The sequence below is a fragment of the Sciurus carolinensis genome, chromosome 9 (genome assembly GCF_902686445.1).
Source record: "Sciurus carolinensis chromosome 9, mSciCar1.2, whole genome shotgun sequence".
Lineage (NCBI taxonomy): Eukaryota > Metazoa > Chordata > Mammalia > Rodentia > Sciuridae > Sciurus > Sciurus carolinensis.
In genome coordinates this window covers 18,271,371-18,296,878 of record NC_062221.1, presented here as the reverse complement: position 1 = coordinate 18,296,878, position 25,508 = coordinate 18,271,371, and the positions used below count along the sequence as shown (strand labels likewise).

General features: G+C 35.6%; 1 protein-coding gene and 1 non-coding gene across 5 annotated transcripts in view; one reads left to right on the top strand and one right to left on the bottom strand.

The window, feature by feature from the left end:
- The window catches only part of Armc8 (armadillo repeat containing 8), a 109,232-nt gene that overhangs the window by 18,724 nt on the left and 65,000 nt on the right, over nucleotides 1–25,508 (top strand). For 2 of the 4 annotated variants that reach the window (XM_047564708.1, XM_047564707.1), the window contains exons 2-5: nucleotides 9,881–9,957; nucleotides 21,028–21,099; nucleotides 23,856–23,998; nucleotides 24,100–24,197. In XM_047564708.1, the coding sequence (XP_047420664.1) occupies nucleotides 9,881–9,957; nucleotides 21,028–21,099; nucleotides 23,856–23,998; nucleotides 24,100–24,197 (390 nt within the window). Of the gene's footprint in view, nucleotides 1–9,880; nucleotides 9,958–16,079; nucleotides 16,125–21,027; nucleotides 21,100–23,855; nucleotides 23,999–24,099; nucleotides 24,198–25,508 lie in introns of those variants that run through there. The other 2 variants (XM_047564710.1, XM_047564709.1) reach the window with 2 other exon arrangements.
- LOC124993826 (U6 spliceosomal RNA) lies at nucleotides 13,058–13,160 on the bottom strand. The gene has a single exon (XR_007110346.1). It is a non-coding gene; the product is annotated as a U6 spliceosomal RNA (small nuclear RNA).

The window sequence follows — 25,508 nt, the reverse complement described above, 5'->3', positions numbered from 1 at the left end:
TGTATCGTCATTCTCATTTCTTTATCTCCTCCCTGATGTTTTCTGTTATTCATGCTTCATTCAATAGCAATTATTTAGTCTCTAGGTGTAGGAGTAATTTCTGTTTTTTATTTTGTCATTGATTTCTAATTTCATTCCATTATGATAGAACACAAGGCAGTATCTCTGTTTTTTTACATCTACTAAGGGCTTCTTTGTGGCATAACATATGGTCTATTTTCAAGAAGGTTCCATGTACTGCTGAGAAGAAAGTGTATTCGCTTGTTGATGGATGGAATATTCTATATATGTCTGTTAAGTCTAAGTTATTGATTGTGTTATTGAGTTCTATGGTTTCTTTGTTTAGTTTTGTTTGGAAAATCTATTCAGTGGTGACAGTGGCGTGTTAAAGTCACCCAGAATGACAGTGGTGTGTTAAAGTCGCCCAGAATTATTGTGTTGTGGTCTGTTTGATTCCTGGCATTGAGAAGGATTTGTTTGATGTACATGGGTGCACCATTGTTTTGGGCATAAATATTTACTATCATGTCTTCCTGATTTATGGTTCCCTTTAGCAGTATGAAATGTCCTTCTTTATCCCTTCTGACTAACTTTGGCTTGAAGTCCACTTTATCTGATACAAGGATGGAAACCCTGCTTTTTTACTGAGTCCATGTGCGTGGTAGGTTTTTTCCCATCCTTTCACCTTTAGTCTGTGGATGTCTTTTTCTATGAGATGAGTCTCTTGCAGGCAGCATATTGTTGGGTCTTTCTTTTTAATTCATTCTGCCAGTCTACGTCTTTTGATTGATGAGTTTAGGCTATTAACATTCAGGGTTATTATTGAGTTATGATTTGTATTCCTAGTCATTTGGGCTTATTTTTGGTTTTTAAGTTGGCTTGGTTTCTCCTTTGAGTGGATTTTTCTCTAAGGTTGTTCCTCCTGTTGCTGACCTCCATTATTGTTTTTCATTTCCTCTTCATGGAATATTTTGTTGAGAATATTCTGTAGTACAGGCTTTCTATTTGTAAATTCTTTTAACTTTTGTTTATCATGGAAGGATTTTATTTCATCTTCAAATCTGAAGGTTAGTTTTGCTGGGTATAGGATTCTTCTTGGCAACCATGTTCTTTCAGAGCTTGAAATATGTTGTTCCAGGCCCTTCTATCTTTTAGAGTCTGGGTTGAGAAGTCTGCTGCTATCCGTATTGGTTTCCCCCTATATGTAATCTGATGCTTTTCTCTCGCAGCCTCAAAATCCTATCTTTAATTTGAATGCTAAGCATTTTCATTATAATGTGCCTCAGTGTGGATCTGTTGTGGTTTTGTGCATTGGTGTTCTGTAAGCCTCTTGTATTTGATTTTCCATTTCATTCTTAAGGTTTGGGAAATTTTCTGATAGTATTTCATTGAATAGGTTGTTCATTCCTTTGGTTTGTATCTCTGTGCCTTCCTCAATCCTGATAATTCTTAAATTTGGTCTTTTCATGATGTCCCATAGTTCTTGGAGATTCTGTTCATGATTTCTTACTATCTTCTCTGTTTGGTCAACGTTATTTTCAAGATTAAATATTTTGTCTTCATTGTCTGAGGTTCTGTCTTCCAAGTGGTCTAGTCTGTTGGTCATGCTTTCCATTGAGTTTTTTATTTGGTTCATTGTTTCCTTCATTTCAATGATTTCCTTTTTTTTTTTTTTTTTTTTTTTTTTGAGAGTATCTGTTTGTTGAAATGATCTTTGGCTTCCTGCATTTGTTGTTTCAACTGCTTATTTGTGTGATCATTCATTGCCTGCATTTGCTCTCTTATCTCATTCTTTGCTTCACAAATCATTTTAATCATGTATAATCTGAAGTCCTTTTCTGACATTTCTTCTATCATATTGTCACTGGGTTCTATTAATATAGAATCTAAGTTTATTTGGATCATTTTCTTTCCTTATTTTTTCATGTTGTTCATGTATCTTCCCCTCTAGCAACGCAGATCTGGGGTATTACAGTTTCCCCTTTATAGGTTTATAGTGACTCTATAGGTTTCCAGTACCTCTTCTTTAAGGGGGAGATCAATATTAGCAGTGCCCAGTTCAGACAATATGCAATCCTAAACCAAATAGCCTCTATGAGGATGTTAACAATATTGTCATAATAAACAGAATGAGTTCAATTATTGTCTTCAGTATAACAAATAGATTTGCAATATGATATACAGTTTCTAATGGAGGACAAAGAGGATGGGGAGGGGTGTAGGATGTAGTTGTTAAGAGGATAAGAAAAGAATATATAGGAATTCTAGATCATAGAAAGAGAGTGTAATCAAAAGAAGTTGTTGTTAGCATGCAAAAAGGTAGAAAGAGACTCTGAGGGAACAGGTAAACAAAAGAAAAATAGAGCAAGAAAAGTAAAGAAATAAAAACTTTAAAATTTTCAATAAGGAGAAAAAAATTTAAAAAATTAAAAATCTAGACTATAAGAGTCATACAGTATTCAAATCTCCCAGTCTTCAGTAGCCTGATGTATGAGAGGTACTTGACAGTGAGCTTCCAGTCTCCAGCAGGCATCTTAGGATGACATTTGACCCACCTAAAGATGGGAGATACGACTTCCAGTATTATCCAAGATGGCTGCTCTGTCTTCCAAATGTGTTAGCATATGGGGAGCTGCAGCACAGGGTGTGGGCATGGTTGACTGGAGGCAGGGTGGGTTGGTCGGGCAGGGGTCCTGGAGGCTGGGTGTGGTTGGACTGGTTGCGGGATCCTAGAGGTGGGGTGCAGTCAGTCGGTCTGGGGGTCCTTGTGGTAGGGCGCAGCCGTTGGTCTGGGGTTCTTGGCGACAGGGAGTAGTTAGTCGGTCTGAGGGCCTTGGAGGCAGGGAGTGGTCACTCAGGCTGAGGGATCCTGGAGACGGGGCTCAGTCAGTCCAGCCAGGGGTCCTACAGGTCCTGGCTGTTGTCTCAAAATGGCAGCAGCCATGTGTAACCAAACCTGCAGGTACTGTGACAGTGAGCTTCCAGGCAACAACAGGCAGCTGGTGCTCCACTGGCGGTCTGCGTTCTGTCAGCTGGCTGCTGTCAGACCATCGGCAGGTGAACCTCTGTGGTGGGTGATGGATAGGTGAAAGGCAAGCGATGAATAGGCAAGAGGCAGGCAAATGGTGGATGGCAGGCGCCAGACAGTGAGCAATCTGCACTCAAAAAGTAGTCAATAGGCTGGCAGACTGCAGATGATCATAGTAGACAAAGTGGGTAAACAGCAGGGGATCGATAAGCAGCAAAAACTGCCTCACCAAGAAACAGATATCCTCTGCTTGAAACTCGAGTTATGGAGTGACAAGGAACGCAGCCTCTCTCTAGTCCGCCATCTTGAATCTCCCCCTCTACACTCAACTTCTTAGAATTAACTCTAATTCACAGATATGATGTCCACAGATTTTCTGCTGAGGGCTACATGTACAATTGCACATAATATAATTTTGGGGCAGTGCTATTAATCATAAAATGCAACAGGTTTTTAATATATGCATTGCGATGGCTTTATTGTAGCTTTGAATATGTAAAGTGAGTTCAGAGCCAGGTTGAGAGCTTGCTGGCTCAAGTATTTGAAGCCCTAGGCCAAAAGGCTATAGAGTTACAAGTATGACTCTCATTAATTTTGCTGTTCTTCACCCTCGGCATAGAGTGTGCCCTGAGCTTTAGCTGGCTGCTTGGCACATTCACTCTTTCATTGGGAGGATGGAGGTATCACCATGTGGACCAATCCCTTGCTTTTATTTTGTTTCTTTCTCTGGGCTTCCCTTATGCTCAGCCTCTTCTCTGAACATTTCCTTCATCTTTTTGTTGACAATACACCAAGCTTTTTTGTCTGTTGACACTCTGACTAGCCTCACAGGTAATCTTCTCAGTTCTTTTTCTTCCTATATCCTTCATAATACTTTGACAAGATAGTTTAGAAGTCCTCCCAGTTCCTCATTGGTACTTTCAGATCCTACTCTTTCCCTCTTTTCTAAAATCCTATCTTTAAATCTCATCATATTCTATGTTGTATTCATTTATAGACCTCCAGATCATTCCCTCATTTTTTAAGGATTATAGCTTCTGCTCGTGGTAAATTTTTCTAGCACTACTTCTGTGATTATTTGTGGAAATTTCATTGTCTACGCAGTGTCTAAAATTCTAGACTTCTCCAAAGATCAGATCCTCAATATTACCTTGAAGTACTTGATCCCATGGTCATTTCCTAGACCTTGATTTTACCAGTGACTAAAATTTCTTCATAGACTCAATTTCTACCATCCTGGCCAGCACCTTCTCTCAAATCACTCCTAGTACTCCAGTGCAAGCAGTTCTTCATTGCCTGTTACCTACAGTCTCTTAATTCTACCTCTTTTGCATTGATTTTTAGTAGGTCCATTATTGTTATCACATCTTTGCGTATACCTTCATTCAGTTGACCCTTCCTGTAGCCTTTCCTTCCTTGCCTGGTAAAATTCCAATCCTAGTTAAATCCATCTCTCCTATTCATGTCTGCTTCTGTGCATTTAAGTGTAACTGAAGAAAAATAGCCATGCTTACTGTTCTCACTTTAAATTCATAATCACAAACTTCAAGAGGATTCTTAGTATTCCCTAGTAGTCTTGGTAAACTTTCCTAGCTCATTCAGTCTGTGTCTTATTCCTTCATTTCTATCTTCAAACCACTTAACACTTCTTTCTTTTATTCTTAGCACATAGAAGTACTCAGAGAGAAATTCCACTAGCTCTCACATCATAACTACTTAGTTAATTCACTCTGGGTGTTGCTTTCTTTGATCAATAAACCACATTCCCTTTCCAGTATTCATGAACATTCTAGAAGTTCTCCCCCTCCTCATGTAGCATCAATTTTTCTTCTCTCTTAAGAATTTCCATCTGTGAATAAACATGTACTAATTTATTCCATCTTAAAAAATAAAATCTCAAAAAAAAACCCAAAATAAAATGAAATAAAATCTCCCTTGACTCTCCTTTTCTCCAGCTACTACCTTACTTCTTCATTTCCTTTTACCATGAAACTCCTTGAAAAAATTGTCTGTACTTAACATTCTCTAGTTTCTCTTTTCCCATTCTCTCTTATACCCACTCTAAACAGGTGTCACCCCACTATACTGCTGTTGTTAAGGTCATGATGCCCTGCATTATTCCTAAATCCAGTGGTCAGATCTTTGTCATTACCATATACTGCACATTGCAAGGATTTGTCAGGGTGATTATTCCCTCATTCTCTGATTTGACTTCCTAGAATTCTACCTACCACCCTGGTTGTGGAGCACAGACTTTGGGCCTTGCTCTATCCATGGTCACTCCTTTAGCAAACTCATCTGTTTATAAGCTGACAACTTTCTGATTTGTATCTCTAGCCCACAACTTTTTCCTAAACTCTAGACTTACATATTCACAGCCAGCTTGACAGCCTCTCTTGGATGTCTGATAGGATTCTCAATCCTGACATGTCCAAAGCTGAACTTTTGCTCTTCCCACTCAAATCTGCACCTCCCACAGTCTTCCTTATCTCATTAACTGGCAGCTCAATCTTTCTAGATGCTCAGGCAAAACCTTTAAGTGTTGCCCTTGGCTCTTATCTTCTCTTATACCCTACATCCTGTCTGTCTGACAGCATATCCAGTTTGACAGTCACTTCAGACTACCCTGTTTATCTGGATTCTGAGTGAATCTTAACTACCCCTCTAACGTTTGTCCTAACCCAGGCTATCATTGTTTCTGAAATACAAGCATTTCTGATGATAGCCTCCTACCTGGCCTCTCTGTTTCTGTCTTGTGGCCCCTCATCCTTCTCTTCACATTTGTCTGTTCCTAAAATTGGAACCAAAATGATATGAAAACAGGTCAAATTATGTCTCTATTTAATATTTTGTAGTAGTGATGCTATCAAAGTAAAAAAACATGAAATCCATTTAATGTATGTATGTATGTGTTTATTTTTGTGGTACTGGGGATCACACCCAGGGCCACAGGGATGCTAGGCAAGTGCTCTACCACTAAGCTGTATCCCCAACCTGAAATTAATTTTAATATTATTTGAACTAATGTGTCAAAATATCACTTCAGCCTGTAATCTATGTAAGAAGTTACTAATGGAATTATTTTACTTTTTGTATCAATTCTTCAAAATCTATACTTTGTACAGTTTGGATGCTAAATTTTTATTGGAAATACTTAATTACTATTCAGATTTCATAAAATATATAATTTAAAAAGTAGATTCACATGCCCAGGTAACTCCAAGTAGCCTTAAAAGTTTTCTAATCACTGAGTCCACTACTGGTTTTTAAAAATTTTATTGTAATTAATGTTTTAAAAATTAACAAAATTCAGTTCCTAGCCATATTTCAAATGCTGAAAAAAAGCCATTTGATGCTAGTGCCTATCGTATTGGACAGTGAAGCTCTTTACCCTCTGACTCTGTTCTTGGACCTCTTCTCCTACTGCTTTTTCCTTTGGTTATTCTCCAGCTCTAATGGCCTCCCTTGCTTCGATTATGTCAGATGAAGCCCATCTTAGAAACTTTGCATTTGTTGTTTTCTTTGCCTGAAAAGTTCTTCCCCTCAAATAGCTGCACAGTGTGCTCCTTCACTTTCCTTGGGTCTTTGTTTCAGTGTACCTTTTAGAAGTGTTTTCCTTTGCCAACCTATTTAGTATCTGTACGGATTGTCTTCTGTACCTAGCTCTTCCATTTGCAAGGTACCTTCTGAAAGTAAAAAGAGGTAGAGGAGAGAAGTGACCTGTTCTACAAAGGAAAGCAGTAAAATGCAAGAATTTTCCTATACAGAAATACAAATGAATGAGTGTGTTAGGCAAAAGCACAGAGTAAAATAAAATTGAATAAGGGATCACATCCCCTGAGCTTGCTTGCTACCTTAGGTGACATTTTTGTATGCATGCAGACCCCTTACAGATTGTAAGCTTCTTAAATGCAGCACTCTTCCTTAATGTCCTCTTGTCCCTCCTTTGCTACTTAGTATAACTCTGAACAAAAGGCAGTTGGAATCTCCAGTGTGGGCCTTTTATGTTATATATTCTATGGTGGCCTGCCTACCCTTTGTTGTTTTTCAGTGCCACCAACTGGTATACTTGCTGATGGTTTAAGTGTGTTGGCTTCACATGTCCTGTGGCTGTGATTATAAATTATAACTGACTCATTCTTTCTTTCTTTGTCCATTGTGGTATACTCTTAGTCATTTTCTAAAACCAATTTTTTATGTTCTTAGTAAGAACACAATTACAACGGGATGTAAGTTTTTGAGGACAGGGACTGTGCTTTATGAAATTTTTCATCTTTAATGTTTTCCTCACTGCCTTGCTATAGATACCCAGTCAGTGCTTGCTGTATTGTATGAACCAGGCCACAGAGGAGCAATCAGAATTGCTATTGATGGAGGAAATTTGTGTTAAGATATATGTCTTGAACCCAAGTATAGTACCTCTTTTGTTATTTTGGTTTTTTTTAACTTGGTTCTTTTTAGCTATCCATGACAGTAGAATTCATTTTGATATAATTATATAAGCATGAAATATATCTTATTCTAACTAGGACCCCATTCTATGGATACACATGATGGTGGGACGTACGCTATGATGTTGTCATATATGTTCATAGGAAATTTATTTCAGATTAATTCCACTGTCTGTCCTTTTTCTATTCCTCTACCCTTCCCTTCATTCCTCTTTGTTTGTTGATATTTTAACCACATTGGGAGACAAAAGATGTAGAGTGGTGGGAGTAAATGTGGGGAACAGTAAAATCAAAGATCAGTCCCTAAATAGGAAAGAGGCTAAGGATCTGCAATGCTCAGATTAGCTTATTGTGTTAGAAAGTCAAGAAAACAAATATACTGCCAGGTACAGTGGCACACTCGTGTAATCCCAGTGGCTTTGGAGGCCAAGGCAGGAGAATCGCAAGTTCAGAGCCAGCCTCAGCAACTTAACAAGGCTGTAAGCAATTTAGCAAGACCCTGTCTCAAAATTTTAAATACAGAAAGGACTGGGACTGGGGCTCAGTGGTTAAGTGCCCCTCGGCACAAAAACAAACATACACAGTGACAAGACATACCTGTTTGTATTACAGATATGCTTTTTTTCTCTTTTACCCTAGCTTTGCCCTTATTTAACATTTGATGATCTGACTTTGGGTGAAGAGCATAAGAAACCTTATTTGTGAACCAAGGGATTAGGACAGATAATTAATGATCATCCTTCTAACTCTGATTTTGTTTATTTTGTGGAAAAGATATTATATTAGAAGTGCTTTAATGGTACCCTGGTGGGCACAGTACTTTTTGTAACTTCTCTTTGTTTGCTTCTGCTGTTTGGTCTTTATAGATGGAGTTCATACTAAAAGCAATAAAATGTTTTGAGTTGCCTGTGAGGATATTGGGGTAGCAAGTTCAGAGTATGAAAATGTGTATTAATTTAAAAAAAATTTAGTTGTAGATGAACACTATTAATTAATTAATTAATTAATTAATTAATGTGGTGCTGAGGATCAAACCCAGTGCCTCATACATGCTAGGCAAGTGCTCTACCACTGAGCTACACCTACAGCCCTAATTTTGATGACTTTATTGTCAGAACACTAGAGTTTGTGTAGTTCTCCAGAATTAATTTTGGTGACTTAGAAGTTAAAACCAGTACCCTATCTTGGCAGTGAGCTCTTTTACTGAATTGGGATTCTGAGTTAACTGAAAATGTTCCTTCTTCCTATAATAATTTATTGCTAATGGGTGGTAGCAGTGTGTAAGCATATTCTAGGAGGCATCAGAAAGAGCAAAGGGACAAAAATCTTTTTTCCCCTTATTCAATGTAAGTTCTTCATTTTAAATAATGTTAAGTATTGAAAATTAATGTAAGAAAGTATTACTGACCAAAATAGATATTCAAGAAATAGCATAGTAGGGCAAATGCCACATATAAGTTAAATGAGGTAAGTCTCTGTCCTTTATTCTTTATATTCGTAACTTTTCACGCTTACCCAGCTTTACCCAGTTCAAATAGATTACTCTGTTGGACCCATAGATCACCCTACTTCTGAACTGTTTTCCTTCAGAGAAGGTATGTCAAGTTCATTATTGCAGTTACTGTTTTTGCTTATATCTGCCTCCTAGCATTGAAGCCTCTGCCTCTGTTTTAAGGGACTTCCACTTGTACTTGCTTGCTTACGGTGAAGCCTGCACCCTTTTCTTGACCCAGAGCCAGATTTTCTCCCTTTCATTGTATACTAAACAAAAGTAATATTCCTATCTATTGCTCACATATGTGACATCCAACAGTTAATGAAGAAACTTAACTGGTTTCATAGCACATATGCCCAATTGTTTTATTGACAGTTTGCGGGGCTTGCCACAATGGTCCCACTGTCTAGTTGTTTTTAGTGAGGACTGGATGTCTTCTTTTCTTCAACTTATTGTTTATGATATTGTCATATTTTTTTCTCAATAATATTTACAAAATACGTTTACTATTTCCCCTCTAATTCTAACCTTAAAATGAACAAAGTTATTGTGTACTCTGTAATTATGTTGATTTCCCAAACTCTTCTGCAGTTTCATTTCCAAAATTCATAGTTTTCCATTGACTTTCTTAGTTTTGAAATCGAATCTTCTTTAAAAAAAAAACAAAAAACAAAAAAACTTTGGCATCTTGAACTAAACACTGCAGTTTCCAATTATTTTGATACCTGAGAGAGAAAAGTCACCTGCTTAAGTATCCCACATAGTAAGGAGGCAAATGATACTTTATAGAAATCTTGCTGCATCTTCCTTAAGTTAGATTATATAGCTATTTGATGTTGTGGGTGATAACTATGAATTTGTGATTTGCATGGCTTCAGATGTCATAATTTTTCCCCCACTTTCTAGGAAGTAACAGCTAGCAGTCGCCACTATGTTGACAGGCTATTTGACCCTGATCCCCAGAAAGTTCTACAAGGTGTCATGTAAGTAGTATGTATTTAAGAGTCTATCAAAAAGTTTTGTTTGTTTTCATGTTTTAATCTGCCAAATTTTATAATTCTGAAAATGCAGGGTTATAATATTTTCCTTCCATTTGGCTTCTTTTTGAAAAGACTGCTTGACATTCATGACTTTTAACATTTTACTATAAATAATTATCTGTTGGATAGTTATATCTTCATTTTTTGTAGAATACTTGTTTTATACTTAAAATTTTTCCTTTGGAGAATACTTTTGCTACTTTAGTATCCACAGAAACCAGAGAATAAAATTGATCTTTTGTAATTGGAAAGCAGTGGGAGAATAGGTTAGTAGGTTTTGTTGTGCTTTGTTTTTTGATAACTCACCAACTGCCTCTGGGTCTCCCAGTGACATTTTATATATCAGAATTTAAAAAACAGGCATCAGAAAATTTAAATACACTCTTGATAAGATAAATGCCCTTCTTTTCTCCAAAATTTCATCATGTTTAATGAAAAGAAACATTTTTAAGCAATATCCTGGAGGTGATGATATTTTTAAAAATTGAACTAGGAAAAATGGGGTAAAATTTCAAATGACTGAAAGGTATATTCTCTTTCCTTTTGAGCTTTAGCACAGTATGCTTTTAACACATTAGTTTTAAGGAAAAAGGTCTAATCTAAAGGCTCCTAAGGGATGAGAAACACACAGAACCCACAGGCCTAAACTGTGTTTGAAGAAAGAAGGATACAAAATAGGGTGAAGATGAGATGCATTTGTGATAGCAGTGAGGCACAAATGTGTAAACCCCTTTTTTCTTCTCTTACTCTTTATGTTGGTCAGCCAAATAATACCTTTAACTCTTGCTCAGTCATGCAAGACTAGGATGCCTTATTTGTAGAAATTTCTTCTGACTGAAATTTGTATTCAAAGCTTACCAGTGCCCCAAACAGGCAAAATGGAGGGATGTTTGGGAGATGTGAATTTGTAAAAGGAGGCAAAATAAGTGTATAGGGTTATTCAAGTTGACCTGGAAGAGAAGGTGAGGAGCTGCCTGGGACCACCTAAGATACTTGACACTTTATAAAGATGTATCTTTATGTCTTCTGTTTACAGAAACAATAAGAGATATATCTTGTTTTTTTTTATTGTGTTATTATTTGCTTTTGTCTCCTTAACTGGGAGATTTTGTGATGATTAAGTCTGCTGTTTTTAAGATATATTTGATTATTACCAGGAAAAGTGGTATTAAACCCTTCTATTTAATTAAATCTGTTTGGACTGTACCTACTTGAACAAATTAATCGAGAAGGTAGGTTTAATTTAACATTTCTCCTGAGACCAGACAGGCATTCCCCACATACAGCCAGACGGCTTTGTATATTGATAATCCTAAATAACTATCAGTAGTTAAAACTTTGAGAACATCAGAATCATTACGTGTTCAATAAATGGTATTAGAAGGCGATGTACTATTACTAGTATAGTTGTTTAGGAGGAAGCTACTTATTAATCAAAGATTTTTCATGATAAGTCTGTATACTGAGTTGTATCTGATATGAGTAGATTGTCACTTTGAGAAATTTTTAATTTACCAAAGAACATTATAACTTTTTAAAAGTTGATAAAATATCAAATAAGAGACAAAAGAACATTGAGAAAGATTAAATTATAATGAAGCAACCAAAGTGTGGCCTTCGTGACTCTTAAATATTTATGAAGTCTCAGACACAATTAACTGTCAGTTAGACAGACACAGAAAGGCTGTTCATGTTAAGGGATGTTGGAATGGAAAGAACATGGACTTGGCGTTGGACAACAGTGGGTTGAATCCCTGGTTAATGGCATTTCCTACTGGGGTCCTTTCCTTGCTGTGGGCTTGGGCAAATTGCTTAATTTTCTTGACCCTTCATTTTATCATCTGTAAAGAGTTGTTTTGCCAGGTGTTTGTGAGAATTGAAACAGAAATAAAAAATTCAGGACTTGATGTGTTGTGGATACCCACCAGCTGACAGTTAGTTGTTCTTAGCTCCAAGATAAAATAACTTCAAAAGTAAGATAATTCTCTGCACAGAATTAAAAGGAAAATTCAAATTAAAGAATCAAACATAAAACAATTTGAACTGAAGAAGAGGAAAGAGAGGGACTAGAATTCTTGACTTAGATAAGAGAATAAAAACCATAATGCATTCTAGTAAATGTGATTGCTATGTACAATATTAAAATCTGTTTATAGTTAGAAAAGTACAGATTACCCAGCATTTTTTTTCCATTATGTCAGAGTATGACTGGCCTTATGGAGGTTTATTTGGTATGATTTTACAAAGCTTTCTAGGTAGAAATACTTACTCTTTCTGACAGTTGTTTCTTAAGTTAACGTCATTATCCAAAAATTAATTTTAGGATGAAAAATAAATTATATTTTAAACATTTTATTTATTTTTAAGTAATTTTAATACAATATTGATAGAAGGAAAATGGAACCAAAATGATACTTAGGGAAAGAAAGTTGACCAATTTTCCCCTTTTATGTATCTTAGGCATCTATTGAGTCACACAGAGACCATTACTAGAACAAAATAGATAGGTAAGAGAGGTAACCGCACAAAGTAAACAACTAAGGTAGTTGCTAATTTTAGGCAAGGAAAAGACAGACTGAGGTAATCTTATTTAAGTCCAAAATATCCAACTGGAAGGACATAAAAGAATTGACAAGAATTATAGCTTAAAGAATTAAAACTAGAGTTTTATCATTTTTCTAGCTACATTCAATTTGATTTTTATCAGTAAAGATCAAAAACATATAACATACTAACAGAAAAAACAAAATTGAAGAAATCAAGGGTAAATAATGTGTTTTCATCCATTTTGAATCTACTCTACTGAATTAGAACCATAGCCACACCCATAAACATAGGGAATGTTTTTGTAGATAACCCATATCGCCCAGGAGTGTTTTACCCAATCAGTCAAGAAGAATATTCAGCATCAGAACTGCTTATTTTTCAGTTGTTGAAGAATGGGAGTTATCAAAAAGTAACCTTTTGGTACAGTAGTTAGCATAAACTTTAATGATCCTCCTGTATCAAAGGTTTGAATACAAAATCAGGTCTTTTTCTCTATTTTTTAATGAAGTGCTTCATGAATTTGCATGTCTTCCTTACAGAGGGACCCTGCTAATCTTCTATCATTCCAATTTTAGTATATATGCTGCTGAAGTGAGTACAGGTTCTTTTCTCTAAAGAGCAAATTTCATAATTTGCATAACTGAATAGTTTATTAGGTGTGGTGTAATATATGAATAGAGAGAAAAGGGAGGTCACTTGTGTAAGTCATGATCTATATAGCCTTTGTAACCGCATGAAAGAATATGTGTGTATATTGGATGAACTACCCTGCATTGCAGATTCTGGGCTTCCTCTCATGTAGAGATCTGCATGTGACTTTACAAAACAATTGTAGGACAGTTTTTGGTAAGGTTATTATGGTATTGGTTCAGCCATGTTAAATCTCATAGTTGAAGAACAATGCTTTTCAAATGCTTTTATAGATCATGAGTCAGAGTTACTTAAATACTGTGTAGTATATGTGTCTTTTAAAACGTATCTATACTAGAGCTCTTGATCTGGTTCTTCCTTTACTGATTCATAATGAAAAGATTGACAGATATTCTTATGTGGCCCTCTGTACATATTCCCATGATAAAAGGCAAAAAACTGATAGAAGCATATGTGACCGGATTTGTCCTTTCAAATCAATAAATAGAATCAACTAGAATAAATAGAATCAACTAGACTCTCTTTGATTTAATTTACAGGCAGTTGCAGATACTTTGGAATTGTGTGGTTTTTACCAAGAATCCATTTCTAAAGTGTCTTCTGTAGTATTTTAGTGTACTGATGAAATGAGTTTATTTTGGTAATGATTTTCTGGTCCCAGAAATGATCCAACTCTGGTTTCAGTATAAACAGGTTCCATTTTCTTATATGAGCTAAAGATATAAATTTCTATAAAATGAAATATTAGGGTTTTGAGAACTTTTAAGTTAAAAGATTAAGTTTTATGATAATTCTAAATTAATATCCTGAAAAAGAAATGTCTTTAAAAGGCTTATCCCCTAATACATTTAATCTGTAATTCTAAAAAGTGTTTTGAGTAGCCAGGCATGCCACCTGTGATCCCAGTAACTTGGGAGTCTTAGGCACTAGGATTGCATGTTTGAGGCAGCCAGGACAATTTAGTGAGTCCTTGTCTCAAAAACAAAAAATAAAAAGGACTAGGAATGTAACTTAATTGTAAAGTGCCCCTGGGTTCAATCCCCAGCACACCAACCTCCCCCAATAGTTGTTAAAGTAAATGTCTACAAAGACAATGCTAATATCAGATGTAATAGAGTAATCTTGAGTCTTATTTGTTTATAACTATGTATTCTGTAGTCAGAATTATGGTTAAAAGGGTGGCAGGATTTTCCAGAATTTGTTAGATCATATTGATAGTCCTACATACAGATGAGCTGTTTGTTTTTGTGTATGTGTGATATTAACTTTGAACATCAAGAATAGCTGTATATTTGTATGCCTATGTGTATGTATCTTTCCACATATATAAATCACTTATTTGCTGCCACAATATTGTATAACATTTAACACATTTTTATGTTCTTTGGAATGATTATGTTTAAATATTAATATGCTACAAAAATATTTGGGCATTACTAATGCACTTATTTTAAATTTCTTCATTTTTGGAGAATGTGATTTATATTCATATATTGATAAAGAATTAAATACAATAAATATCCTAATTTCTGAGTCAGTATTTAATTTTAAAATTTATGCATTCACTTATTATTTGGGAGCCATAAGATGCTGTAGAAGAAAGATTAAATATTTACAGTAGTTTTTTGATGGTTTTATGCAAATCAGAACTGTATCTGAAACTACATGTATTCCAAAAATTTGCATCATGGAAGAATTTATAAGAATGAACTGGACGCAGTAATCCCAGCAGCTTGGGAGGCTGAGGAAGGAGGATTGCAAGTTCAAAGCCAGCCTCAGCAATTTAGCAAGGCCCTAAGCAACTCAACAAGACAAATAAAATACAAAAAAGGGCTGGGGATGTGGCTTAGTGGTTGAGTGCTCCTGGGTTCAATATTCCCAGTACAAAAAAAAAAAAAAGAAGAATGAAACTGAATTGCTGTCAATTCTCAGGTCTTTTTGGTTTCTACATCTAGTAAGTGGATATGCAATAAATACCAAAGTTAACTTGAGTTTTCTGTAAAATGTTTGCTTCCTGAATTGAAGCCTTCTGCAAAAATAACTTTTGTTTGAATAACAGATCATCATTATCAAATTCTTTTTAAATTGGCAATTTACATATGGCCAGTTATTAGTTTGGAATATTAATATGAATATAAATATTCTTTAATTGGAATTGAGTATATATACCCCATTCCCAACCAAGCTTGGTAACAGAAAGCTTGTTGTACTGGGTGTTTTGATACTACATTCTCCAAAAAGAGCTTTATAATAATTGCAGGGGCAGAATCTGAGTACATTTGTAATTTTCAAAGTTCAGATCATTTTTATAGGTTGTTTACTATGTAACCTTATTACTTACTTACCCACAAATATGGTTTTTCCTCTATTTTATGGACAAATATTGTATGAACAGTGTGTTCACTGTTCACTTATCAAATTGTAGTTTTCAGTTTCCAGTATAATGTTTGGTTACTTTATATCAATTAGACTAAACATGATTATAGAACAGTGTTCTAAACAAGAGCTTCAGGTAAGTGGAAGGTAATACTGTTTCAAAATGAAAATAATATTATTGATCTTTAGCTTGGGGCTCCAAACTTCAATACTTTTAAAGATAATTTTGTTTTTAGAGGATAATAGGTTTTCAGTTAAAATTTATGCTATATTTTACTGTTATGAAATAAATATGCTTATACCTGACTGAAACTTTCTCTAGGAGATTTCAGTTCTTTCTTTAGCTTTTGCTACTATTTTAATGCCATAGTTTAGTGTTTACTTTCTCTCAGTATTGATCAACTTTATAATTCTCTAATTTAGACATAACTGTGGTAGACTTTGTGTATGTTTTAATATTTGAGCATTTTTCTCTAATTAATCTCTTTCAGAGCAAAGAAAGGAAATGAAGTAGAAAGTTTAACCTGCATGTAAAAGTGGGTGCCTCATAAGTCCATTTATTAGTGTGCAAATTTAAGATTCTGTCTAGATTTTAGCTGAAATTGTTACTTGACAAATGCGTGTTTGGAACTTCTTAATATTGACTCCTCTTATTTCATCTCCGCAAAATGGGATATCCTGAAGGCTTACTTTTTTTTTTTTTTTTTTTCCTTTCTGCCTGGATATTCTTATCTTACCTCAAGATAATTCAGTGTGTCTCAAGTCAAGAAAGATCCTTGTCTCTAAGCTTCCTAGTGTTTTCTGTGTCTAGACATGAAGTAGTCATTCAAGATATGCCACAAAAAATTTCCTGTACCTGTTGAGTCATCTTGTTAACTCCTTCCTCAAAATGTCCTATGTATTAATGATTCCAGTGGCTATTAACCTAATTTTTCTCACATAATCAGATCCCTGGGGGAGGGGGGTTGGTTAATTCCTTCAACAAACATTATTAAGTGTCTGCCAAGTGCCAAGCATTGTGCTAGTATGGGGGTATTTAAGAATGAATAATGTAGTCTCTGGGCTGGAGAATTTAAACGTCTGATGAAGAAGTCAAATAACTCAAGAGGCAATCCACCTATAGTTTGGTGACTACTATGATGGTAATAAAGCATAGTCTCCTTGGGACCGTAAAGGGAAGCATCACCCTCTTAGGTCCCCCTCTTGACTCTTCTTATCAGCATGCCAATACATTCCACATTCAGCTTGTCTTAGGCACTGCTTCCTTCACGTCACTTCAGTGTTCAAAAACGTAATCATTCTTTAATCCATCTCCCTTTAGTTTGTCCCTTCTCCCTGTTACTTTCCTAGTAACTCCCTGAAGTTAACCTTCCTTTCAGATCAGGTTCCTTGTCCTGCCCAAGAAACAAGCCATATTCCTTTCTAATATTATTATCGGTGAAAGGCTTTTCCTTTTCCCTCTCCATCCACTTATCCAAGTCCTGACCATTTTTAATCATTGTTTTAGTTCCTCCCATTGCCTCAAAAATCTGTTAACCATCAAATTTTCCTGTCTGTATAAACACTCAGTTTGTAACATAACACTGCCTTACATTGTTAGTGTTATTTTTGTCATTACCAGGAGATCGTAAACTCTTCAGGTCAGGCATCCCTTCGTGTGATGTTTTGTATCCTTCATACAGCCCTCTATAGTCCCGTGCTCAAAAACTAATAGTTGAGTTTCAGTAGAATATAAGTAGGACATCTCCTTCCTACATCTAAAATTGATAGGAGGTTATATTCCATTCATCTCCTGGGAAAAGGATGCCTGAGTAAAGCTTAGATACACTTTTATTTTGTATAAAAATGTAAAAAGTGAAGAAGGAAATGAATTTACCAAATTCCTTTTCCATGAGTTTGTTATAAATGCCTGATGTGCTAGAGGTAATGCAAAAATCATGTGACTGAAAAGACATGGGTTGAGATGATTGACTTTGTCATTTAGTATGGAGTTCTGAAAGAAAAAATCTCTAAGCATGAGTTGTAGCTTCCTCATCTGTAAAATGGGGTTGATATTATAAAAAATTATAAGGAAGGGGAAATAAAAGTAGTGGTTATAGCATATTTTATAAGCTTTAAGGAATATATAACTGAGTTTTGCATTTTTAAAAAAATACATATTTCTGGGCTGGAAACGTAGCTCAGTGTCATTCGTGAGGCCCTGCATTCAATCCCCACAGTGTGGCAAAAAGAAAAAAATTACATATTTCTATGATGGTACATTTTCTTAAATCATAATAATTAATGATCCATTGACTTCCCTGATATTTCCAGACCAGATTTACTTTAATGCTGCTAAAGATGAACAGATTTCTATCCTAACAAGTGATGAGTGTGTTCTAATGGAGGGACACCTAGTCCAGACCTTGAGGTCTTGGGTCATGTTTCCTGGAGGAAGTGATGTTGGCACCTAAGTTTATACTGGAAGGATGAATAAAGTTAGCCAGAGGATCATATGAAGAAGGGGATAAGGAATGATGAGAGAGACAGACAGACTACATTGTACTTAGATCTGCTAAAGAGGGGGAAATGTGTTGGTTATTGTCTCTTTTCATTTTAACCCTTTCATAGAAATGACTTACGAGTATCCCTTTATAATAACAACTGAATTGAATTTGTTTGCTGGGCATTAACTTCTTTCCCCCCTAATGAGCATAGTTATATTTTCTTACCAGATCCAAAATAAGAATTCCTTTTTCCTTAGACATTTATTCATTTTACTAATAAGTGTTCTCTTCAGCTTGCATTTAGTCTATAGCCACTGGCTGCCTCTTCATGTCCCTTTTGTATATTATTAAGAGAACTGGAATATTGGTTTTGGAGGGGGTTTTGTTTGCTTTTTTTTTATAAAATTGTTTACTTTAGCACAGTTGCAGATGTTTGGAATGGGCTCATAGGGAATATAGAGACAGATACCTCATTTCTGCTTAGTTTGAGAAGAATGGGCAGATATTAAGGTGGGGAGTTCTGTAATAGGGTACCCAGAGTGGCACCTGGCACAAAATACTCCTTTAAAAATGTTTTTATTTTTTTTAGTTGTAGGTGGACACAATACCTTTATTTTATTTTTACGTGGTGCTGAGGATTGAACTCAGGGCCTGACATGTACTAGGTGAGCACTCTACCACTGAACCACACCTCAGCCCCAAAATAGACTCTTAAGTAGATAGCCGCTGGATAGATGAATGCACTGCATTTAGTAAAGATGGAATGCAGTATGAGAAGGAAGATGATGAATAGCTGTGGGGTTAAGATCTTTAAGCTGATGAATTGGAACTAAACCTGGTAAGAAGGAAACAGAGGCATCCATAAGAGCCAAGAACCTGGACATGTAATCCATCACTAACTACGCTTTTCCTAACTAAGACTTTGCTATCTTAACATTCTATAATCATGTGTCAAAACATGGTAAAATCTTCAATAAACTTCATTTGGTTTAGTCCCATGATGAAAAAATTATTGTTACTTATCTCCTGTAAACCATATAGAAGCCTGAAGGATAATTTACAGAGAGGATATCTCAAGCTGTGTAAGACCTATCTGCAGATACTGAGCTAATGGAAGAAAAGAACAGGCAATTTCAGTATTTGACTCAAGGCTTGTAAAAGTGCCATTCAGAAACTTGTGGGGAGAATCTGCTTTCAGCACTTCCCTTGTCATAGCAGTAGTTTCTATAATAATTGTGAAAGATTATTATTTCCCCCCTCCCCTGCTTCCCTGTTGGGGATTGAACCCAGGGTGTTGCTTCACCCCTGAGCTGTATTCCCAGCCCATCACCAGGGTTTTAAATGTCAGTGTTTGGTGTTATAAATACATATGTAGTTTTTTAAAGTAACCTTTTCCCCCGGTTTTTCTACAAGATTTTGTTTTACAAACAGTGCAACTTTTTGAGATTTTAACTTTCAAGGTTGTCAAAAAATTCCTACGTATTATAGAGCTCTACTAACTCAAAGAGGGAAAGTAAAAAGAGATGTTGAATCAGCATTTAGGAACTTATTGGGATGTAAAAGAAATGGTTGAGCTCCAAACTGCAGTTCTACCAATGATCTTAATACTTCCATACCTGACTTCCCCTTATTAAATAAATATTTTGTAGTGTCTCTTGTTGTATCTTAAATTAAATTCCTAGAAATATAACCTGCTTATACACATAATTCTGAAATAATATAATGTCTCATCTGCTTATAATATAAAAATATAAATAAAAAGATTAATTTGTTATGTTGCAATATGTAAATGCTTAGGTCTAACTGAAATAGGAAACTCAGTGAGATAGTATGAATACAAGAATTGCAAATGTAGACTGATTATAGATATGTGATATTGACTGTTACAAACACCACCAAACTGGTTTTTCCGTAGTGATTAACTTTTGATATAAAGTATATATCCCTCTTTTTGTCAGGAGAAGCACAATATTGAAAAATTCAGTTTTCTTTTGAACTATGCAAAAGATGCTGTCTTTTTGTAAAACCATCACCAGAAATTTCCTGCCTTTCTTGTAAACTTCTAAAATTCCTGTTGGGGCCATAATGCCCTCCTGCTCACTTTGAGAACTCCTGCTATTTAGGAATCCATGGTGTTCTATATTAAAATAGTGCTGTCTAATCAGGGAAGTATTTTTAAAACATTAGTAGTTGTGGGTTTGTTTTAAGCTGTGCATTTTTTTTTCAACACGTCCTTTGTAACCAATCATGAATTGCTGAACCAATTGATAGAGGTTCTCTTATTGTGAAATAGAGTTTTACTTCTGTGAAGTAAAGAGCTCTTTGTAGCTAGAACAAAAAATATTGGTGAATATATAAGAAATATTACAGTGGTTCTTAAAATATTTTAATCTTCTTACAAGATAATACAATTAAGTTGGCTTCTTAAGCAAAATGGTAACAATGTACTATGTTGGCTCTATCCAATTTAAAATCAAAGTGTGTGACAATAGTAGTAGAAAGAATAGGAAATGGAAGTACACGTGCAAGACTCTTAACACATGAAAATATCACTTTAAGCTTGTCATAAATTAAATGATGAATTGGAAATTCTAAAACAACCATTAAAAAGCAATAAAACAGGACCCCGAGCCATGCGTGCTGAAGGTGTCCTGTGTTCCTTTATATGCAAAGGGTTGGGGTCATCTTTAGAACTCAACTCTGACTATATTGGAGGTCTTAGCCACATTCCACACTACTCTTCTGTCAGCTCCTAGTCACTTAGCACCTCTCAGTCCCTTCTCTTTAGTACTCCAGGTGAAAAAGGGCCAATGCTTTGACTTTGTCACTAATTTCTGTACTTGCCAACCCAACTCGGTTGCATGATAAAGTGGAATGAATTGATCTTTGATACTTATATTTTTCTGTGATGTCTCAACATACTTCATACCTTTTTCTCTTCCCCTGAATTCAGAGACATGAAAAATGCTGTAATTGGAAACAACAAACAGAAAGCCAACCTCATTGTTTTAGGAGCTGTTCCAAGGTATGTTTGCTATCTATGCCCTTTCTGCCATTTTTGCTAAGTTCTTAGTGTATTTCTTATTCTCAGGCACAATGCCCCTTTTTTCTATATTGTTTTATCTATATTTTAAAAAATAAATACTTTGACATATGTGAACCATCTCTAAGAACCATCTCCAGAGAATGGACTAAGAAGTGAGTATATTAATACTCTTTGGAAATTCAGGAAGATCATTAACCTTGCAGTGTTAGAGTTTGTTGGATACATAGGACTATATACCTACCTGATGATTTCTTCTCCATCTCTTTAGAGTCCTGGAAGTTTTTGTGTGAGTGGATAATTTATTAGAATTCTCAAGACATTTTTGAATTTAAAGAGGGAAAAAAAAACTCTGCTTATTTTTTTAAATTTATTTTTTATTTGTACATTATGTGTAATAGTGGGATTCATTAAGCCATATTCATATACATGCACATAACATAATTTGGTCAGTCTCATTCTCCAGTATCTTCCCTTTCCCTCCTCTCCAGTCTTATTCCAGCTTGTCCTACCCTGCTGATGTTATGTTACTGTTGTTTCAATTAGCACATTATTATAAACAGAATTCATTGTGGTATATTCATACATGGGTATAGCATTATTTGGTAGATTTTTGTTCCCCAGTACTTTCCACTCCCTCTCCTCCTCTTTTCTCTATCCTCTTCCTCTACTCTAATGGTCTCCCTCTTATTTTCTTCAGATCCCCGTTTTGTTATGCAACCCCCCCACCAGCTTCCATATATGAGAGAAAAATTCAACCCTTGACTTTCTGATCTGACTTATTTCATTTAGCACAGTGTTCTCCATTTCCATCCATTTAGCAGCAGATGACAAAATTTCATTCTTATGGCTCAGTAAAACTCCATTGTGTGTATACACCACATTGTCTTTATCCATTAGTCTAGGTATTCATCAATTTGGCTACTGTGAATTATGCTGCTATAAACATTGGTATGCATGTGTCACTATAGTACACTGACTTTAATACTTCTGGATAAATACCAAGGAGTGGGATTGCTGGATCATGTAATGGTTCCATTCCTAGTCTTTGGATTATATTAATTTACAATCCCACAAATAATGTGTAAGTGTATCATTTTCTTCACATCCTTGCCAGCATTTATTATCATTTTTATTCTAACTGGAGTGAGATAAAATCTCAGTGTAGTTTTGATATGCATTTCTCTAATAGCTAAAGATGTTGAACATTTTTTCATACATTTTTAGCCATTTGTATTTGTTCATTTATTCATTTGCCTATTTATTGGTTGAGTTATTGGGTTTTTCTGTTTTTTGAGTTCTATTAAAATAGTAGATATTAATTATCTGTTGGAAAAGTAGTTGGCAAAGATTTTCTCCCATTCTGTAGATTGTCTCTTCACACTCTTGTTTCTTTTGCTCTGCATAAGTTGTTTAACTTGATGCCATTCACTTATTCTTGGTTTTATTTCTTGAGCTTTAGGAGTTTTATTAAGGAAGTCAGTGCCTGTGTCAGTATGTCACAGTGTTGACTCTGTGTTTTCTTCCAGAAGTTTCAGAACACAGTCTGATTCTTAGGTCTTTGATTCTTGAGTTGACTTTTGTGCAGGGTGAGAGATAGAGATCTAGTTTTGTTCTTATATATATGAATTTCCCCTTTTCCTAGCACCATTTGTTAAAAAGGCTATCTGTTCTCTAATATGTTTTTGGCAGCTTCATCAAGGATCAAATGACTCTATTTATGTAGAATTGTCCCTGCTTGGTTTTTAATCCTTTTAAAAAAAAATCTGATTTTGAAAATTTGTTGTTTCTTGAGTTATCATAGAACATTTGATTTCTTTTTCTGATGACCTATCAGCTTCCTTTTGGCAGACAGTGACAGTTTATGACTTTCTTTTTGCCTTTGCTACTTAGAACCAAGGTTTGTTTTTTTGTTTTTTTTTTTTTTTTTGCAAAATTGTTACAAGTTTTAAAAAATATTTTTATTTTTCTCATTCCTATTTTCTATTTTTTAAATACAGGACTAATGGTTTTAATGTTTTTAACATCACTGACCTCAAATGTATACTTTAGTAACCATACTCTCAGCATCCATTCTTAGGGTTTGTGTGCAGTATATCTAACTAGTGCTTTAGGGAGCATGAAATTAGAATGCAAAAGAGAGGGTCTTAAGAAATGGAGCATTAGAATTTGGGGATTAGTTACTTTGCAAACTGGGCTACAGTGGAATTGGGAGGATTTCCTCAGTCCCCAAATGGGAGAGTTGAAGAGAAGAAAGGTTTCCTGAAACCTTTCCTGAAAAACTCCACAAAGACTATTCCCTCTATGCTAGACCTGTGCCACCTAAACATTGAAGCTCTGGATTTCTAGTTTGAGTCTGTGATCCAGCAGTACTTGGCAAGTTTTGAAAAGACCCACCAAGAAGTAGCAGATAACATGGACTATAGTGCTTGTTCTGCAGATACCACTTGTACACAACCCTCAGATTTACAGTTTGATAAACTCTGAGATCTCATGATAGTCCTGTTGTTCAAAATGAAAAATATCTCTTCTAGATTTTTTCAGATGTTTCTTTATTGAATTGGCAGATAATATAAATAAATAACCATTACCCAGAGAAATTCAAATAAGCTCAACCAACTATAATTTTAGTATGTGGAACGCATTGGTAGCCTTCTTTTATCACATTCCTTTGTCACAGTATTTTAATTTACTTTTGTTCTTTTAGTCTCTTTGTTTATCAAGTTCCTTCTTTTTAGATTGTTGTATTTGCTTCAGCAAGAAACATCAAGCACGGAGCTGAAAACGGAATGTGCAGTGGTATTGGGAAGTCTTGCTATGGGTACTGAAAACAATGTCAAGTCTCTGCTGGACTGCCATATTATCCCTGCCTTACTACAAGGTATGCAGGGAGGACATTTCACACACGCAAAGATTAGTGAGCTTGCAGTGTTGTAAGTACTGGTTGAGAAGATGAATCTCACATATAGTTTCTGTTAATAGGACTACTGTCCCCCGACCTGAAGTTCATTGAAGCTTGTCTCCGATGCCTGCGTACCATCTTCACCAGTCCTGTCACTCCAGAGGAGCTACTATATACAGTGAGTTTGGATGTTTTGGGGTCATTGGTTTTATTTCACTAAAAGCTTATTTGCTTATTATCTTCAGACTCACAGCTGTGATATGTAAAAAGTCTCAAGAAGTGTTTGAGTTCCTGCTTATTTACAAGTATTAAATGTTCTAGGCTTTGTTTAAAATGAACAATGGGGACTGGGGAGATAGCTCAGTCAGTAGAGTGCTTGCCTTGCAAGCACAAGGCCCTGGGTTCGATCCCCAGCACCACAAAAAAAAAAAAAAAAACCACGTTAAAATGAACAATGGTAGAGCATTTGCCTATAATATGCAAGGCTTTGTGTTCAATCCCCAGCACCACAAAACAAGCAAATAAAAAGGAAGATAGTCTCAGATCCTTGAGGAATTTACAAGCTGCTAAAAATTTTTAAAAAACCCATTTTTATATCTTTGTATAATTAAGGAATTTCTTATTATGTTAAATGAGTGATAGGGAGTTCTGCTCACTTTAGCTTCAAGTCCAGGAAAGTAGGCTTTGTAGAGTAGCTAAAATTTGACCTAGGTCTTGAATAATAGATAAGATGTAGAGAATTGGAGAGGAGGGAGACCATTCTGGGAAGGATCTGTGTGAGGCAATTGCAGAACAGTCTGATGTGGGGAGGGCGTTGTTAGTGTTAGCCGGAGAGGTAAACCAAAACCAGCTTGCAGGAGGGTAGGCTGACAGGCTAGAAGTAGAACATACCTGGAAGAGAATCCAAAGATGTTTGGAGTCAGTTAGTGGTTTTCAAAAGTCTCAGGGATTATGAAGGGGTTTTGATGGGACTTTCTTAGTGAAAATTACCTAGACCAATGTTGTTAAAACACTTATCTAAAATATAATTTTTACTACCTCAGTATACACATGTATAACTTTGTGTATGTGAATCCTGAGACAACTATCGCAACACAGTTCCACAAATGTGATGTCCTCTGGTTTCTATTTTTTTGTTTCTCATTAAAAACAAATAATGCCTTTTGTGCTTCTCTGAGCTCATATAAAGAATCGCTTGTTTGATTGGATACACAGAATCATAAATCTTATTCATAATCAAGGATTATAAGTATTTCAAGAACATAAACAAGAGGCACAGGGAAAACGTGCATGGAGAAGATATGGCACATGACTCCATAGTCCATCCTGCCTACATCAGACACGTAATTCTCTGGCCTCAATGATACATAAGGTCTCCAAGTGAGCTTTGTGGGTCACTTCACAAACTAGGAACTGTGTTATGAAGCATCTCAAGTTTATACCTCAGGGTTTTATGTGACATTCTTGAGGGATTTGTGCCTCTTAAGTC